Source organism: Lissotriton helveticus, chromosome 5_1 (genome assembly GCF_964261635.1).
Source record: "Lissotriton helveticus chromosome 5_1, aLisHel1.1, whole genome shotgun sequence".
NCBI classification, from domain to species: Eukaryota; Metazoa; Chordata; class Amphibia; order Caudata; family Salamandridae; genus Lissotriton; species Lissotriton helveticus.
The window spans coordinates 1161744384-1161764829 of NC_136065.1; the positions used below are offsets into that span (position 1 = coordinate 1161744384).

The window sequence follows — 20446 nt, forward strand, 5'->3', positions numbered from 1 at the left end:
ACCCCGGTTTCAGATATAAAGAAACTCTTATGAGTTTGCCCTTTACAAGCCAAAATTTAAAGCATTGGATGCTGATAACTTTTTTTCAGTCATTAGTGTTTTAAATAATTAAATCGAGCTAATAAGAAAAAAAATAAGTTAAACACGAGCCCTCTATATCAAGAACTAATCATTAAATCAATTCTCCTCGCTGCATTGTGTTGCTCTGGATGTTCCCTGCCGTGACTGCGGCTGTCAGTGATATGACTGTTTGGGCTACGAGTGGATGAACCTAATCATGTTACACAAATCCCATAGTGACCTGCCTCCCCCCAAGGGCCCCGGGAGGAAGCAAATCCCTGCGGCGCGGAAAATAATGACGCCCCCCACCCCCCAAAAAAAGTGCAAGGTCAGGTTATGGCAGGTCGGGTGAATGTTGGGCAAGGGTGGCTGTGTCGCTCTGTCAGACCTGGGGAAGGCGGGCTAGTTTAAGATCGTACACAGAAAATTAAACGCATCATTGTTGTAGGGGGATGACAGAAGCGCGGGTCCATTATTCTGATGACAGTTCGAGGAAACGCCGGCTCCTCGCCCCCTTCCCGGGCACCCTTTGATATTCATTGCATCCAGCAGCCGGGCCAGGGCTTCTCAGAATTAAGTGATGGGTCATTATACTTTAAACACCACGCGGAAGCCTAGATTGGCAATTAAACAGCACTCGCTGACACTCGCCTGTGCCCCCACGCGACCCCCCTTTTGGAAGGAAGACGTCTGAGCTTGGGGGCCCTCAGCCTGCTAAATTGGTAGCAGGCACTCGCCCCGACCATGGCTGCGCTCTGAAATCCGCCAGCATCAAAGGGAAGCGGGATCATGTATAAACCATAGAGTGGGGGCACTGTGGCGCAGACGCGCGCACACGCGCGCGCCGAAAACGAGGCTGCAGGAAGAGATGAAAAGTTACAAGTGCGAGGGGGGGAATTGGGGAGAATAATGACAGGCCTAATGTGGCTCAAAGTAGGGCGGTGGCGGTAAAAAAGAACTGCATCCCACTGCTTGGGCATGAATAAAATCGAGGCGGGCAGGAGGCATCCAAGCCTCACAGAAATGTGTCAGCAGTGGAGCAGGAGGGAGCCCGGGCTGAGGAGAAGCCCCCAAGACAGCAGGCAACAAAAATAGGAAATGGGGGTGGGGAAGTAAGAAAATTAGTTGTCCTTAACAAGTTCAGGCTCATCATTATATCTTGTCTCGGAGCCATGTGAGCTGGCAGGAGCATCTAATGAGCTGCTTGGAATTTCGAAGGTGTTTACTGCAATTTGTGAAATTCTGGCCTAGAGAGAAATTAAATGGTACATTCTAAAAATGTCTGCCCCTGGAATATGGTGAGGTGGTCAGATCACGCAAGTGTATAAATCCGCACCTGCAAAAGAGGGTTTATCATGCAAAGGCAAGATATTTTTAAATAGATATAGTTTCTTGAAAGAACACTTACATTTTGCATGATGCAGCTTCCTGACCGCTTCTTTGTTTCTGGAAGTTCTGCGATTAGTCCCTGTATGCCTGGTAATTGGACCCCAGGCTCGGTATGTCTGGTATTTCTTCCACTGTTCATTCATTCTATGTCTGGTATTTCAGTTTACACATGGAATTTCTGTAGCCAGTTGATTGTGTTTCTGGAGATTGGATCCTTGTTTGCATCCGGCAGGTGTTGGTACCTGGCTTTTGTACCGCCCCTTTCAGATGCTCAGAATACATTAAAAAAAAGGCTTCTTGGGTCACTCTAAATTGGCTGACATCCGCCTTAGTGAAGTCCCATTGAGTAGTGACCCTACATCCTTTTTGGTCCAAGCCAAAAATCTCAGTTATTGGGTCTCATAGGCTTCCGTCCTGTCGCCCCTTCTGTTCAACATGCGTATGCTTCCCATGGCGGAACTACTCCATCAGGAAGGCACACACGTCTGTATGTATGCAGATCATACCCATTTGATCTTTGCCCTTAGTTAAGTGCCCAGACGGTACAGGCCCATCCAAGTAAGAATGGTAAATTGTCTTACACCAGTCCGATGGTGTGTCGCTGCTTACTTTAAGTTGAATCATCCACATCTGAACTTCTTCGGACTTCCCCTGACATTTTAAGTATACAGTTGCCCTCCACTTTTAAGCACCTTTGTAACCCCTGCAAATCTCGGTAATGCAGTTTATTCTATCCTCTATCTAAAGACCCGGATAGTTCCTAAGACGTGCATCTGATATCTCAAACTTACCATAATATTGCCTCCTTTGATTGAAAATGCCCTTTTAGACTGTGGCAGTGCAGTTTACCATACTACTTTGCAGTCTCTTTTATCAGTTGTTTCTACATATTCTCTCTTTGATTTACTCTATTTGATCAAACACTCTACATCTGGATTATCTGTTCATTCGTAGGTCAGTGTTTCTTGTTTCATGTGACATAAAACCGTGCCCTCTTGTGTCTTTCTGTGAGTGTATTACTTCAGAAAGAAACATTGGTAATGACTTCCTACGAGTCAATTACTTAAAAGACGAACACCATCCACGTGGCTGTCTCTCTGTAAATTTTTTAATAACAGAAATGACAACTTCACAATATGGTACTAAGTTAATTGCAGACTTGTTTTTCTTTAAATTGTTATAAAGTTGTAATATGGAATTCGATTCTTTCTCCAACATTCAGGAATAATAACCTTCCCTACAGGACTTATTCCTGTTTCTCTGCTCCTATCTCTATGTTCATCTTCAAATATCTTGCAGTACCTCAACCCCCTCCCAACAGTTCTCCATGTTGCCCTTGCTAAAGAAGCGTGCCCTGACCCCCACAACCATTCCAAAAACGACTCTGAATTTATGTTCACATCACTCACTCACATCCTTAATTCTTTCACTCTTCTTATCCCACTGCAATCTGACTTCAACAGCATCGGCACTGTCCAGAGTGCCCTCCCACAAGTCCCAAGCATGGTCTACCCTGCCATCATGTCACCTCTCTTCCGGTGTCGCACCTCCTGACCTCTGCAGCATTTGATACAGCGACCAGTGTCTGTCCACCCTGGGCATGAAGCTGCTTTGGGCTTTGTTGGTCTGAAGCTATCCCTTCTGTGCCTCCTTGCAGTCCTCTGCCCAGTGCCAAACCCCTCACCAGGGTTAGCTTTGGCAGAGAATTATTTACTTCTGCTCTACTTTCTCCTAAAAAGTATATTACTTTCCTTCCCCCACGCGGAACAGGTTTATCCCTTTTAAACTGGTACTGGCGGAAGTTATCTTGACGCTCATTCGATCAGAGTGAATGTGAAATGTAAGTGGGGGGCCCTTTATGTGATGTTTCATGGAAATATTACGAACAACCACTGTTTTGAGTAAGAGGGGCTGTCGACAAGGAATGTATTCTCTTAAACGTTGAACTGTGGCTTGTAGAGTGTAAGAATTTGCAGCATTTCAGTATGTTAGATCGTTGCAAGGGCGAAGTGGCAGTTCCTTTACTAAATACCTACTTTATTCATAGGCATACTGAGTGCCTAAAAGCACCTCTGTGCCGGGTAGAGTATTGGCCCTGTCTACTCTAAGTGCAGCAGCGCTATACTGAAGTGATGGAGCTGTCTCTTACATGCATAAAAGGTCTGTGGAGAAGGGGTGCCACTGTGACTCTAAACACATCAAAGTCCTGCCGAGGATTGCCAGTACTGTCTGTTGTAAGCTGTGTGGTGCTGCTGACAACTGCTGGTACTGGCCATTGCAGCCTGGCTGTTGTGTCAAGAAGTGGTGATGCATTAAAGGTTTTGCAGCCATGCTGAAGTGTGTCAGTGCTATTGTGTGGTGACATAATAACTGCAAGTCACCACTCAATAGCGACACACCTCTTCTGCATCTCTGATTGATGGCACGTAGTCGAGTAATTGTTTTTAATTTTCATAAGTGAGTCTAGAAGAATAATGAGAATGATAAAGATTGTCCTAGAGGGTATTTACCAAAGTTGTTTGTCAGGCCGCAGGCTGTGCCAACTGTGCACAAGGTGAGGAAATTACCAAGAAAATCAGAGAAGTGGTTTCTTGGAAGATGAAGAGACTGTGCAGAAAAGAGGTCCCCAAAGTGGTTGAAGTCACCAAGAACCCTAATGGCGGTATTTGCTTGTGCGTAGACGTAAGAAATCTAAATTAGTGTACGGTGGTGTATTGATTTCTATTCCCACACATCACAGACAATCATGCATCTGTGACCTGCAGGAGTTTTTAGCAACAGTGATCTGACCCCTGCCTGTGGCCAGGCTAGATTTAATCTAGTCACCTGCAATCATTACTGCTGGGGGCGGTTTGTTTCCTTATGATGCGAGTGGTCCAGTTGAGGACAGTCACAGTATATGGTGCTCACTGGGTACCGATTTCTGAAGATGGCATCTTCGTGTCCAGGTGAGCGATGGAGAAGCATGACACTAGATTCAAAAAGCTTTTGAAGTTATTTCAGATCGATGCTTTGACGTTCCAATGGGGGCAAAACTCAAGTTCAAGCAAGTGTTATTCCAGTATTGTTATGTAACAAGAAGGGGCCTGACTCTGAACAGTAAGGGTGAGTCCACTAAACTGACAAACAACAAAAATGCCAATACTGATGAAACAATTTCTACCAACTGAATAAATAGTGCAAGGACAACCAAACCAAGCACCAATATGCTTATTAATTGCTTTTATTTTCAATATTCAAAAATATTTTTCTTTTTTTTTAAAGACATGTGGGGTATATACATACAAAGAATGCAAGACAAATAAATAAATATATACTACATACTGTTACTTCCAATCATAACCCATTCAATTATTCATACACTCACTCACAAATATTCCAACTCCAACCAAACAATCACCACACTAACAAACACCACACAGTCCTAGTGGGCCAATCTAAATTTTTGAAGAAAGGCCGAACCACTAAACAAACAAAGTACTGCTGGGATATTAAAAAGTGTACCCCAGTTTTTCTAAATAAAACAGTTATTAATAGTGCACCCACAGTCTTAATCAAAATATATAACCGATTGATAGTGGAAAAACAAAATGGTCTACGCGTTTCAAACCCCACCCATTTTGGGGGTTCTCATCAGGACCAGAAACCACAATTTATAATACTGTGCCACCTCCGTGGACTTCCTAGAATCTTGATTTACGCTGTAAATTTCCTGAAAAAGTATTGCTGATGAAGGTGAAGATCTTATTGCACTCCCAACCACTCGCTCTTTTAACCAATGGACGGGCACCTGTTATTTGAGGTGTGTATACGCGGAACACTGCTGCTTCCGCCTCCCCCTGCCGTGAGCCACTTGATCGTTTGGACCCACGATAATAGTTCTTCTGTAGTTCCTTAAGCCGCCAGGTCTCATTCGAGTTGGTCAACAACTTCAGGTTGTGATGCAAACTAACCATTGATCTGTTTGTGTGTGTTTTTTGCTTATTTATTACACAGTTTTAAAATGTGTGTACTTGTGTATCCTTTTTGTGACAGAGGCAATTTTCATTGTACACGAATGTATAAAAAATAAACATTTTCCCATGAAGCACAGAATCATCATTCTAAAAGGAAATGCCTACGATTTGTTAAATTGTGTTTTATTTTACTTTTGCGAAATGTATTTGTGACACTCATATTCGCGTAAAAATTGTGTACAGGCAGTTGTAATGATATCTTCGTTTTTGTTTAGATTAACTTGTTGTTCTTGCTAACTAGAAGTGTTTAGAGTAAAAAGTATAGTTATTCAATTGAAGCTGAGGGGCCATTTCCATGATGCGGGTGTCAAAGGAATTAATCGTACATCATTAATAATTGATTGTTGAAGCCTTCACAGACTTTTTAATGTGCACTTTAAATAAAACCCTCCCCTTCATTTAGTTTTAATCTGACCATTTACACAGTTTTCTCTCCTCTAGGTTTCCTCCACACATGGTGCCGCCACATCATAGTTTACACACAACCGGAATCCCTCATCCCGCCATAGTCACACCACAAGTGAAACAGGAGTCTTCGCAAAGCGACGTGGGGTCCATGCACAGCTCGTAAGTATTTCCTTTCTTTGGATTTTTTGCTGACTTGTTATTGAACTTGTGAGACAGTGTACTTGATATTTAAGCTGGTGATTTTTTAAAAACATTTTAGTGCAGTTAGTTTCAATTTCTGTAAATTTCATCATTAAAATCCCTTGACCTTTTTGAAACTTTTCATCTTGAGGCGCCTAAACCAATTGTTTGCAGTTCTTTTCAGTTCCACGGTGTACTAAAATAATGCGCTGCGTTTTTGTATTTTAATACCTCCCTCTCCTGCTACTTGTTACAAACTCCACCCAAGTTGTCTTATTAAGAATTGGTTCTGGAAACCAAATGACAGCTTTCGCTATACTGCAGTTGACTGCATCTTGCGGTATTAATGTGAGATCATTTCTTCCCGCCAAGGTAGGGCTTCTGAGCAGATACACTAGGGCCCCTAATAAGGGGTACTGTCAGTTATCTACAAGATAAGGACGGGCAGCTGACATTATGTAAGCTGAGTTGTTTGAAGCTTTCATTACATAATCAGTTTCAATGGCTGAAGCTTTGTAATTAAGAAATTGGCTGAAGCTCTTCAGAAAACTGTGATTTGGGGCAAACCAAGTTTCTCTCTCCCTGGACTTGTTATTGCTCTACCGCTGTCGTGAGCTTTTGGAAGAAAGCTGTTTCCAGCAATTTGTGGTTTTGCACTTCTATTACAAAGTTTTTATTAAAATAACAATAAATGTTTGCACCTTCTCTGAGTCAGTCAGATGAATCATGTTGCTCGTGCCTTGCTATGCAGTGATAGCATATAACGCACACTATCCGCTACTCAGTTCATTTCATGGAGTAATGAACACAATGAGACTTGTACTCTGTTTGCCTTCTTTAGATTTATGTTTTTGTCAGCATTTGAATAAGGTGACTTAAGCAGGGGGGAGGGAGGGTGGGGGTGGAGGGGACACAACTGAAAAGTATAAAATAAATAAAACCTCTAGCTCTGATTTCATGTTTTTATCCAGGAAACACCAGGATTCCAAAAAGGAGGAGGAGAAGAAAAAGCCACATATAAAGAAGCCTCTCAATGCGTTCATGCTCTACATGAAGGAGATGAGGGCCAAGGTGGTGGCGGAGTGCACGCTAAAGGAAAGTGCGGCCATCAACCAAATCCTCGGCCGAAGGGTAAGTACTTTTGGAAAACTAGGGCAAGGTCAGTTCCAGGAGGGATGGCAGCCCTGACTCTGTCAGTGTTTGAGTAAGCTCTGCCCTCCAATGTACCTGTTAACTTGTCCGAAAGCCTCTGTTAGTTTGGTCCCTTGAAGAATTCAGTCTCCTCATTCATCGGACTCTTGGATAGTGTAAAAGCAAGGAATGGATGACCCCTTACTACCTGTGAAGTCTGAAGCTTTGCTTAACTTCTAAATATACAAGTAAGCAGGGTGTTCCACCTTTCCACCATCTTCAGAATAAACCCATTTTATGTGCGCAAGTACTGCATCCTTCCCAGGGATACCCGACTGTCCCTTACATTCAAGCGCCTGATAGACATTTATGTTTTCCTCTGTTTCCGGATGTGCTTGAATTTTTACTGTCCCCAAGTTGGATATGCCTATGGAAACAGGCATTGGTTAGAATTTGCCCAATGATTTAATTTTCAAATAAGTAAATGTAAAGTGAAGGCAATAGTTCTATTTTTCAACAGAAAAAGTTGTTCTTTGTAAGTAAAGAAACACTTTTTGCATGGTTGCAGTGGCAGCTGGCCTAAATAAAAAATGGTGGGTGGTGAACACATACAACTCGCCTTAAATTGCGGAGCACAACCAGTGCAGGCACCTATATTTGCTGTCAAAGAGCAGGAAAAGGAAGGACTACCTTCCTACTCGTTGAACACAACTCCAACCATTCCTGGAGCTTCTCTCATACTGTAAAAAGTAGCTCCAGGATTGGTGGGAACAGGCTCACCCAACGCTCATTTTGAGGCTGGGGGCCTGTGCCGCTAATGATTGCCAATGTGATTTTACGAAAAGAGCAATACATTTTACACCAGTTTTGTCTTTAAGAAATGGAGGCGATTCTTAATTCGGTTTTAATTGTAAGGTGGACTATTTACATTGCTTGTCCAATCGTATTGTTATTATTTTAATTAGGTTGATCAGTAAAGTACCATTCATTGTTTACTTCTCATCACTGTAGCTTATCACAGTGCAGGTCAGAGCTGCCCTTATTCTCAATAGTCATAACTGATGACTTAGCTACAAGTTGCTTACTGGAGATGGCTGTAAACTTTGACTGGTGACTAACTATGCAGTGTTTCTTTTCTTTGTCTTTTTCTCTTTCAGTGGCATGCCCTGTCCAGAGAAGAACAAGCAAAATACTACGAACTTGCCAGAAAGGAGCGGCAGCTGCACATGCAGCTCTACCCCGGCTGGTCCGCACGGGATAACTATGTAGGTGGCTATGTAGGTGGATATTTTTTCAGTAGTAGACTCGTAGAATGGAATGTTGAATACCTGCCAAAACCAAACGCTGCAATCCCGGCGAACTCTTCTGAGCGGTACGTCCCTTTGCCACCATGCGCGTTCCCAGATCACGCATGTGTGTTAACAACCTAATTTGGCCCGCTTGCTGATTTCCATGCACAGTTGCATTTTTTTCCAAAATCATCACACGGTGGGATGAAGGGGAGGCAGCGCTTGTTGGCGGGACACTTGATAAGGCTCTGAACATGTGACAGTCCCATGCTGTCCAGTCCAACTGCTGCCTCCTCAGTTTTCACACAAACCCAAAACGTGTGCCACCTACAAGTGCAACATAAGGTTAAATTCAATTAAATTCAAAATTATATTAAGGTAGAAGAGTAATGAGTCCTCTCTACTGAGGGCAGGGCTGGACAGTCATGAACACCAGTCTGCCTTCCATCCTGCCTCGGAATCAACAAATTATCCCACTTTAAACCGCTAAGCCAAGTGACGAAAATATGCGTTTTGTTTTTGTAAACTACTGCTTATTTGGTCTATAGCAAAGCAAATTATCCATGATAACCAAATTATTGTAGCCAATGGTTTAAAATATGATGGATGCCGAAGCTTTGCTTTGTTTTTAAGTGATCCATGATATGTCTTCAGATAAAAGCAGGTGCCTTTTGGTTTAACCACACGGTAGCTATCAACATTTTAGTATTTCTAAAAGCAAACCTGAATGTGTTGTCAAAGAATAGCCCAAGCTATTGGCCTTTACAGATCATTTCTGTGTTTCTTAGTAGGACTGTTCATCATCTGGCAACCTTCACGCCTTTGATCAATTTCAGCGATTCTGGCAAATTTTTCTCACACTGTACAAAAAGGGTGTGCATAACCAAGTTCCAAGCCACTGGAGGTGCAGGTGGATGTGTGCTGCTTGCCACGAGTAAATTGAAATCCACACAGATACACACATTACCTAGAAACTCAAAATAATGACAGACGTCTGTTTGCTGCACACAGTAGATATACAAGCATTTATGGAAAATCATACACAAAGCGTCCGCTGTACTGCACATTCGAAGGGTATTGCTAGTGTGTTCCTGTAGCAGAACCGTGTGGTTTCACCGTCGTCTGGCATTTTAAGCTCATTATTTAGGCAGCATTAGACCATGGACTCCTGGACTAATAATGCCTGATTGTGCTCTATATAAGTGCCTATTAACACTAACACTGTTAATTCTTTAAGTTCAGCAGGTTGTTAGCATGTGGTAGAGATGGAGGGAATTTATTGGCTTCTAGCACGCGCTCCTTTGTCCTCTGGGCTCAGTGTACTCTTGACTTTGCCAGTGTTTTCATGCAGCCCTATGAGTGTAGGAAGCGCTGTCACCATGTGAGAACTGCACCAGGTTCCTCGCTTGCCATGAGAAACTGTTCATCTCGTCCCCGCTACAGAGGTGTGTGATAGTCACTGAAGGAAACCAGGCACACAAATGTAAAATAATCATGGTTGCCTTGGCATTAATGTTTGCAATCTTTTACCAGTGGGGATCCGCAAACACTAGTCTGAAAACTTGATAGCCCCGCTTCAATGGTTTCACCCATGACACGGTTATTGCATTTAATCATAATCCTCGTCTATCTGTATTCCATAATCAGTTGATTTCCATATTTCTGCTGCTGGCATCTTAGCACCAGTGGAACTCAACCTGCACTCTGAATCCTTCTTCAGATAGATATGAGGGCTCTAGTGATGACAGAACCGGTTGGTAGCAGGACTCCAGGAAGGGCTTCTTTAAAAGCTCACCAAAGCATTTCACCAGTGTACATTGGCTTACTCACTGCACACAGTGCCTCGACAGCAAACATGCATAAGAATTGTGCACATCCCTGCTTATTATGCATTTACCAACCTTTATCGATTTGGTGACGAACAGTATGCTATATGGAGCATGTTTCCACCACTGATCCATTGAGCACCACCTTTCATTGTTCGCAAACCTGAAATGCTTCAGTTTCAAGAAAGTTCTTTCCATTAGTTGTTCGTTGTCCCAGGATGAGACCCTGCCAATGCACATGCTGAAATTCCTCATCTCTTAGTGAAACTGAGCTTACTTGGGGTGCACGTCTTCAAGTGGTCGTAAAACCTTGTGGCTCAGTTCAGCACTGGTAAACCCAAGTACTTCATTTAGTCCTACTTAGATTTGCAAGGATTGCATTATGGGAGCTCATTTTCAGGACATGTGAACTTGGTGTAACACTTGCAATGGTTACAGAGGGTTTTCCTTCCAGAGTGCCGTACGTAATACAAATCAGTTACTTACTGTTGCCCTCTCCTAAGCAGCGAATGTCTATTTACATGGGAAGGCTGACTGGGCCCCATAGGGTCTGGACCATGTAGCAATTCTATATCTGGTGCAGCTGGTTTCTATTTTCCTGCTAACAATCTGAATTAGAATTTAAACAATGGGCGCCCATCGCTTATTTTGTTATTGTTTTTTGATAAAAATGATCTTTTTCCCTCCACAAAATAAATGATTCCCAATCTTCCAACAGGGCAAGAAGAAGAAGAGGAAAAGGGACAAGCAGCCTGGGGAGACCAATGGTAAGCATTGTTGGTGTGCCCAGTCGTCGCATACGCCCTCACGTCCTTGAAGTGACCCTTGGGTTCTTTACAACTTACTAGTTAGGTTGTTTCTCGTAAATGTTCACTACATCATTTGGGCTCCCTTTAATCAGTTTTATTTTGCCTTGTTAAAGTCTTTAAAAATGACATAGTTGGGTAGCTGGTGATTGCATGACAAGATCACCTTATGGTTTAAATGTCTTTCACAAGCGACAGACTTGCAGAGTCGTAGTCTTATAGCCGTGCAGTGGTGTGAATGGATTTGTGTGCGTTTGATGTAACTGCAGGCTGTGTTTCTGTGTGCCGATGCATGCCTGACGCTGGCCACATTGCTTCCCCAGGTTATATTAAGGAGGTTTTCCTTTTTTTTTTTATTCCCGAACTTTTAAAATACTGCATAGACAATCTCATAAATAATTGTAAATTTTTAAAACCCATGATGATGTCCCGACTATGTGTAATTTGTTCTTTTTTTTCAGAACACAACGAATGTTTCCTAAATCCTTGCCTTTCACTTCCTCCGATCACAGGTGCTACCTCCATTTTAAATCATTCCAATACTACTACTTAACATTATTATCATTCAATAATATAACACGTTTTAACGCCATTAAAAGCATAATGCACATGAATTCATACATCATGTTGAGTAGGCTTTTTAAACGTTCCATAACGGTCATGTTCATTCTAACCACTCACTTATTTTCGAAGTTTGTTGATCCTTACACTTTTTCGAATGGAACTCTATGTAAAACCCGAAATTCTGTGTGCCTGGGCAAATTGAATATGCAGTATTTCTTTTGTAAAAGCGACTGATAACCGAATATCAGCACTCGGCCGTAAACCTCCTTAATCTAATTGCATTTGTATTTCATTGTTCCCGCTAAATAACCTTGGCTGCCAACAGCTTGCATGCGCCCTCCCCTTTTCTGCCCTCTCCGCATGGCATTCTGCTCGCGCACTAATTCTCACACCTCTGTCATTGGCTTTCCTGCTGGCGCTAACCTGCCCATCTTTCAAGTTTGCTCCGTTCTTGCCCGCTCCTCTTTTTTTTTCTTTTACCTTTAGCACGCATTTTTTTAAACAAAAATTAAAAATAACAGATGAAAGCTGAATGTTTCCAAAGCTGCAATATCCCCAAGCGCGTCGTCAAAATGTGACCCTTTGACATAGGTATGTGTGGGAAACACATTAAAAGCGCGTGCAGCATGAGACTTCCGTTCCCAGCTCTCTCTGTGTCTCTCTCCTCACACCTCTTTTGATAATGTAAGACAAAAGCGGAACCCACACTTGGGCCGAGATGTCCTTTTAGAAAGGGATACTGCAGCTTTAATTGCACCAGCTGATCTAAAAAATAAAAAAAAAATCATAAATATGAACGTGAATATCTTTTTTTGACATTTCTTTCTAAGCCTCAAATTGAAAGTCTATACTTTTGCAATTAGTAACTAGTTCATTGATTTATTTCCTTTAATTATTTTATTTTTATTTTATTCTCTTTTTTTCCTTTTTTTTCCTCTCTTTCTCTGCTCGCTTCTGTCTTGACCTCATTCAGACCTGAGCGCTCCCAAGAAATGCAGAGCGCGCTTTGGCCTTGATCAACAGAATAACTGGTGCGGCCCCTGCAGGTGTGTATAGTTGTTTGGGGACTTTGCTGTCGCTGGTTGCAGTTGGTCTTTACGCCTCCTTCCCCTTTCCTCCCTGCCGCCTGTAGCTCTGTGTTGTGATTTGGACTGAGAGGTCGGGGCGCCACTCGCCACAAAGCCATCATGACACCACCCCTCTATGTACAACATATGTAAATCTGAACCATACATTATTATGGCACACCACCACAAATGATGAGCTATTTGTTTTAGGGGTGTTGGCAGAGTGGCTCCAGAGGTTCCTCTGTGGCCTCCTCATTCCCTTCTATCTCACAACACTGAGCATGGCAAAATGCCATTGTGTCTTTTTTTTCCTTAACTTTTTTTAGTTTGAAATGGAAACTTGAAAACCCGCCACACAAACACGTGTCAGGTTTTCTTCCAGTTTTCACCAAGCCAATTCTCCTGTGTGCAGTGTGTTGGTGAGGGGAGAATGCCCTGTACAGCCGAGATGATTGACAAGTTAGCCATAGCCTTCGATTCGGCATCCAATTCAGCTCTCCACTATTTTCTGTTGTTGTTTTTTTTGTTCTACCTTATACTAACAGATGCAAATGCTCCAAAGAAGTGCCGGGCACTGTTCGGGCTTGACCGACAGAATTTGTGGTGCAAGCCATGCAGGTATACTAAAGAAGGCATCTGGGATATAATGAGTGCACTCTATCTTTCTTAGTTCAATTCTCAAATAGAATTTTTTTTGCTATTCTCTGCTTTTCCCCCTCTCCAACAATTATTGCAACAAAAAAATCGCATCCTTTCAAATCTCTCCCTAACATATTTCTGTACCTCTCCTGCTTCTGTTTTTCTGTTTACCAATGACATGTCCCTGTTGAAGATCTGGGAATCTCTACAAGCAATGGGCACATAGAACATCTGAGAATCCCCAGTGGCCTAATGGTCACTTTTTATGTCTGATCATTATAGTTGGCTTTGTGTAGCCATGTCACTGAAGATTTTACTCTAGATTGTAGGTCACACTTATTTATTTGTGTAGCCTTGAGAGTCTCTTCAGGTATTAGGAACTCATTTTAGGCAGTCAATTTAGAGTCGGTCCCTACGCTGTCCCGCCAGGTTCGAAACTCTCGTCTGTGCTGCTCTAACACTGAGCCAATACTTGTGTTATCTTCATTGGCCAGTGATGTGATTTGATGCCACCATGCATGTGGAAGATAGTGCACCTCCGGGTCCAATAGCAGGAAAGGCCCATAGAAGGCCAAGTACATCCTATATTACTGAATCTCAAGGAAGGAAGCACAGTCTTTCCAAACAGTGGCGTATGGGGCTATATTTTGGTCTCTACGTCTAAAATATAAAAAGATTTCTCAGCAACTTTTATTCACTAGCAAGCGTATTGATATTTACACTCCATTTTGTAAAGATGGGAAGCCATTGTCCTATAAAATGTTTTTTTTTACTCTTTAATGCATGATTACACCCTCAGACCATGCACTGGTGGGCTCATCTACCATCTATGAGGTTCATGCCATACCACCACAATGGCAATCAAAAGGTCTGGAGGTGTGAAAAAGAGTGAAAGTCCTATAGCAATATTGGGAAATCCAGTGCAAAACAAGTAACCTGAATTACCATCAAACAGCGTTCATTAATGCATGCCCCAGATGGATTTTTTTTGTAATACAGGGTAACGTTTTAGCTTTTTTTTCTTAGCATCCCATACAAATACACTGAGATTTCTGTGATTCTTTTTTTGTAGCTACACTGGTGGCCAACATCACGCATCGCTATCCCCACTTGACGCTGCGACCATGATGCACCATTATAGTGACTGGCTATGGTGAAAATGAATACCATGATGCATCATGATGATCAGCTTACCTAGGTACCGTGAGGGGTGATGGTGACCATCAATGTAGTTCATTAACAGTATATTTTGTATTTACATTTTACTGCACATTTATGCCATATTCACCTTGTGCTCTGTACTGCTTACAGAAAATACATGTAATTCTCCAAAATTGGGGCAAGTAGCAGCTGTCCCTCTGCAGTTTATGGATTTTAGGCATTCCCTGTGTTAACTTGCACCACTTGCTTGACATAGTCTCTAGCAACCCTAGATGTATATACGAGGAGCGTTCCAGCACGTTTATGATTTAGGGAGGACTCTTGAATTGTCAGACATGTTTCCATTGTTGAAAACCATAGCTACATTGGCGAGTTCGTAGCTTCGCTTTGTAGTAAGGAGTCTTTCAATGTTTTGACCCCAGTTCATTTTCTCCCCATCCTCCTACTTCAAACATACTATTATTGTAGAAAGAAACTCTTATGAAGAGATCGAGGGTGATAGGACCTCACGGTTCATCACACATTGTCCCTGACGGATCTACGGTATTGTCCTAAATTAAAAGCATTATAGGATTGATCTCAATTTGATCTGGCTTCCTGTGAATAACTCTCAAAAGAGGTATTCAAGCAGAAAAAAACATTTTACTAACGCCCTTGACATTCATAAACTCTCCTGTTCCACACAGTCAGAGTCCTCACACATTACAACAGAGGCGTAGAGGTGAGCAGTTGGATTCATTATTCTTCCGAAGGGCATACATGTGGGGTTTTCCCACCTCAGGTCAAACCTTCAAGGTGTCGCAGTTTAGTGGCAGACCATTTGTGGAAAAAAACTTTTTCTAAAGAAATGCTAATTAACAATAACAATTAAGGTTGGTTAAACCGCAGCAGCACATAACTTTGCATGCCAGGTGTGCAACTAAATTCACGTTCCATCTCCATTTTAGAGGATGATATGCACCGCTGCATTGATTTCATGAATGGGACTTGGAATCTAAAACTTTCTAGTACAGCCAGGTCGTCCTGTGAAAAGGCAATGGCTACAAATTTAAGTTGATTCCCACCTTCCGTTTTCAGTATAACTTCTACAATAGACCCATCTGCAATTTTTGATCCTCTCGAAATCCTGTATGTGGGAAGCCCCCATGGAATTGCTTGTTGTGCTTCTTGTCTGAGGCCAATTTAGATTTTGCATTGTGATCCCATCTGATTCATAGTTCTCCTTAAATATTACACGAAGGGCTAATATAGCCATCGTTTAGGAACATGATAGCATGGTTCTGTTACATTGGCAATATATTGAGCAGAAACTGAACTATGAGGCCACCTTAAGGCTCTTCAAACCCTCCCAAAATGTTATTGGGCTTTCAGCAGGGTTGAAGACTGTTGAGTGAAGCAAACACATACACCATGTTTATAGGTAGCAGAAACACTCTGTAAGATTGCAAGGGGCCACAAACCTGCTGAAAATCATGTCTGGGTCATCTGGATTCCAGTCATGTTTTTGATTTAAATCTAAGTCTCAGCACTTTCCGGTTAGAAACTCCTCTTTTGACTTTAACCAATCTGTGCAGCTTGAATATTTTACACCTTCAGTGGCTCTCTTCCACTTGTGTTTGTGGTATTTTCCACATTAATGTCCTCCCAAAGAGATCAGAATTCTCGACTGATAAATTCATGTTGGCTAAGCAGTAAGAGCACAAAAAATAAATTTTCACAAACACGTGCTAGAGAGATCACCCTTCAAACATCTGTTAAAACGCAATTTAAAAAAGTTGAGTATTTCTGCTGTCTTTGCTAATGTTTTGTGGATAGGTATGCAGTAATTTTAGAATAGAATCCTTGACCCCACCTTTAAAATAAAAATGCGCCAGAAACCAACATTAATGTTCTGAACATGAGAGAAGGTTTTGGAATATAGAGGCTAGAATACTTATGGGAAATCAATCTGGCGTTTTTCAAGATAACCATTTATTTCTACAGCCAGATAGGAAGAGAAGGCAGATATGTTTAACAATGAGAAAGATTTGAAAGGCTGTGCAGTGCAGCTTGGCAGTTTGTTTGCATTAGCTTCAATTTGGAGAACAGGCTCATCTGAGGAGCACCTGACATAAAAATACCAATGTTTACACAACTGTTTTAAAAGAGAAAGATCAGTTATTTTCTGAGTTGAGACAATCACAATGGAGAATCCCTTAGGGAGGCACAAATCTCTTCCAACTCTGACATTCTTTCCCAGGATGAGCAGGGAACTTGCACAGCTGCCTCAAGATGGCCAGAGTTCAACACACTTGAAAGACCCACAGGAAACTTGCTTAAGCCAGGATTGGGCCTGTCATGTTTTTTTGCTACCAAGGATGGAATCTAAGAATTCCTGAAATGATTCCGGTGTGTCTCTGGGGTTTTTGATTGCTCTGATGAATTCCTTCAGTGGTATGAGGGGGAGTAGCTCAACGTTCCCGTTTTGGAAATAGAGGTTTTGCATACCTCTTTCTAGTGTGGGCCCAATAGGATCTTTGCAGATGAGTTGGGATTGCAATACAGAGATGGCCAGTCACAACCACAAAGGAGATCACAAGGGGAGCCCATGTTAGAGCATGCCCAAGTTCTGCTACAGGTCACACGTGTCATCCCGTGAATAACCAGAGGTATTTCTTTCTTGGTGGAGGGAATCAGTCTAGCTCTTGTTAAATTCTTTCTTATTTCAACTTCCCATAATGAACCACTTTGGTTAAATCTGTTGTTTCTTTATTCTGATACAAGCAGTCTTTGAATTTGGATTAGAGTGATGGTAGGTATATGGAGCTAACCCATCCTTCTCGGTGTGTGTAGTGCTCCCTGTCTCACCTTCCCACCCGTTTGTGATTTTCATTTGTCTCCATTTACACCCCCACCTGTGCAATGTGTTGTGCGACTGTAGCTGAGAAGACACCATTTTGTGTACTGTGCATGCTTTGCCATTTTGTTAACCATATCAGACCTGGGCTGTTCACCGCCATCCTTCCAAACTAAGTGTAAGGTGGAGGATTACACAAAGTGTGCCTTATTTTACACACAGCGCCACAGGTTGTTGGTGTAAAGCATTGGTACTTGCAGATGATCCTTGAGGGCAAATCCAGATGGGTATTTAAGAATACGACAATTAATATTGCTGAGAAAGATGTCCACAAAAAGCTTCTCATTGGGGTATTTGCATTTCCATTGATAATGGTTAAATCCCACCTTGAATCAGTCCTCGAGTACCATTAGTGAGTATCCACGGCACACAGGGTGCATGATTTGTCTATGGATTGCAATAAGACATAGCTTGGTGCACCCTTCTCTTACACGTTAGCTATGTGTTCTTTGGAGGGTGGAGTATACAATGGCATGTACTGCTTAGTGGTATTATTGAACCAGACAGTCATACACTGATTGCATTTGATCTATGTTCGTTTCCTGCTTTAAGGACCCTAGCCACCTCTCTATAACACGAGTTATGCTACTCTGCGGACTGCCTATTAGAAATAGATAGAGTATTACACTTGTAAATATCTGTCCAGATCTGAAAGGGCTTCTGTTCCTATGGTAAAGAATACATTTTTCAAAATGTTCATTACTTCGTGGTAGGGTTCTTTACTGAAAAAAGAGTAACTGTAATCTGCTGTTAGTGCTCTGGTTTAAGAGTTGAGGGCCTTTTGCTCCAGGCCACTAACAAAACCGTATTGCTCTCCAAAACTGAAATAAAATATTAGTTTCAACAATACATGTGTTCCTCTAGTCCAAGCTCATTCTAAATAGGTAGCTGTCATTCCTTGGGTGCCATAACACCCTTCTTAAAAACATGTTTTTATTACACCTGAAAGTTAAATAAAGTTATGGGGCCTCCAATTTTAGGACTGGGTGTTAAACTTTTGAGCTTTGCCATTGAGTACGCCTGAGTGACTTGAGTTCAAACAGTGACATTGTAAGCAGCAATGCCATGGTCTACGTCTCCCCAAAGCCTAAGAGTTTGAAACGGAAGATTTGTTAATTTGCTTGCATCTTTAATTACAGGCACTTTGAACTAATAATCAAGAAGATACATTGTAAACAAATTAACTGACACTGCCCTTTCACCGCTTAACGATTTCAGATGAGAACCACTATTTCTCTCGCTCCCCCAATTTCTTGGGATGGTCTGAATTGTAGCCCCGAGATGTCAGACAATAGCAGCACTAAAACATGGTTTGCACTGAAGTGATCTAAATACTAGATGATTATTAAAAATAGGAGCAGGCTTTAATGAAGCAATGATGCATAAAACATCCCTTGCTGTTTGATTCAAGCTCAAAAAAGGCAGAGAACGTTTGCCACGATTCAAAAACAGATTGTTACTTGTAGTGAGAAGTGATGACCTACCTTAGAAGCTATGGAAATGCAGCATAGTACAAACAGCAACATTAAAAATTAAGGTCTGCAACACACACTTTTTATACCATATGTCCCTTCATAATAAAAACTATCAGATGTCAAAATAATTTGAGTATGACAAAAGGTGTACTATATTCTATATTGACGTGTCGGCTCCTTTACTGTGCTCACAGAGCCTTCATCACGATAGAAGAAATAGTTAAAACCAACAATGTATGCTCTTAACTACACCAGTGGTCGAGCTAGATTAAGATTACAATGCTTATAACAATTATTTAATTGTTTAGGAGAGTCAAGCTGGAGTGAAGTAGTCGCTGTACATAGTTTTATGAGCTACTACTGGATGATGGTTGTCTTTCCAACAAAGTATGAAGGTTTAGATAGTAAATGATTTGTCCACGTGTATCTTGTCATTTCTTATTCCTAAAAATGCCGTGAGGGATGCCCCAAACATATTTGACAACCGTTCCAGGGTGTCAGTTTTGAGAGAAGGTTGTAGAAAGGTGTCAGGTCGGGCTTTCTTGTGCCTAAGTTTCTTGATGGCATAGTAATGGTTGGGCAAGTAGTAGCATTTTTGAATAATCAATTCACTTTTGGAAATCGTATTTAGAAAATTGTAGATTTAAAAAATGTCCCTAGGTTAGAGTACAATTTGGTGTTATGACGCAAAAACTATAATAATGCAAATAGACATCATTAATAAGCACAGCTTTGTCTCTCCGATTGGTTGTATTAGAACTAATGTTTGTGTAAAAAGAAACCGGCTCAAGGGCTACTGAGGGTTATTTGGTATAGCTATGGTTGGAGATCAATAAAAAAAATAGTGCCGTTTTTCAAATGATCTTTTAACATTGTAAAAAATACTTGTATTTGAAAATTGTTCAGTCAGATGCATGTTTCTGTTCTGGGCTACTGCATGTACGGTGCTCACAGACACACATACACGCTCACAGTCGCCGGACATACACACAAAAAACACAATTTTGCTTTTACCTTTACATCTACTACTGGCTAAAGAAAGGGAAACGCCTCCTTCGATGAATATTTTCTATACCGTACACCTACTGTCTTGCCTTTTGCTGTCACTGGCGCTGATATGCAGGCGCTATGCATTGTGGCCAGTTCGCCTATGTTATTTCCATGCACAAATTAAAACTGCAAAAAAACCTCTAAAAATATGCTGGTGCCAGCGAAAGAGCATGTGTATGCACAGAAATTATTTGTGTAAAATATCTGATGTCAAAGACATCTGTATGTGTTTGTTGTGTCTAAAGAAGTGATGAATGCTCAGGAAGTGACAGAAGAGTACAACGCTATGACTGCGGTCATTGAAGGGATCAGTACACGTTGATGTACATGTCCCATCTCGTGAAGTGATGGATCTGTGAAGTGTTAGGTTTAAATTCAACAAAACTGCAAAAAGACACCAGATATGCAATATTCGCCTTTGTGTACCCCCACTAAATTACTTTTACATTTTAGAGTACTGGAACACTCATAACTTGTGCTTATGCGGCT

General features: G+C 41.7%; 1 protein-coding gene across 50 annotated transcripts in view; it reads left to right on the top strand.

Moving 5' to 3' along the window:
- The window catches only part of TCF7L2 (transcription factor 7 like 2), a 358366-nt gene that overhangs the window by 331440 nt on the left and 6480 nt on the right, over window positions 1-20446 (top strand). For 4 of the 50 annotated variants that reach the window (XM_078643808.1, XM_078643817.1, XM_078643799.1 and 1 more), the window contains 6 exons: window positions 5907-6032; window positions 7025-7184; window positions 8342-8449; window positions 11018-11066; window positions 11567-11617; window positions 12643-12715. In XM_078643808.1, the coding sequence (XP_078499934.1) occupies window positions 5907-6032; window positions 7025-7184; window positions 8342-8449; window positions 11018-11066; window positions 11567-11617; window positions 12643-12715 (567 nt within the window). Of the gene's footprint in view, window positions 1-5891; window positions 6033-7000; window positions 7185-8341; window positions 8462-11017; window positions 11067-11566; window positions 11618-12642; window positions 12716-13281; window positions 13355-14447; window positions 14575-17302; window positions 17328-20446 lie in introns of those variants that run through there. The other 46 variants (XM_078643798.1, XM_078643814.1, XM_078643796.1 and 43 more) reach the window with 29 other exon arrangements.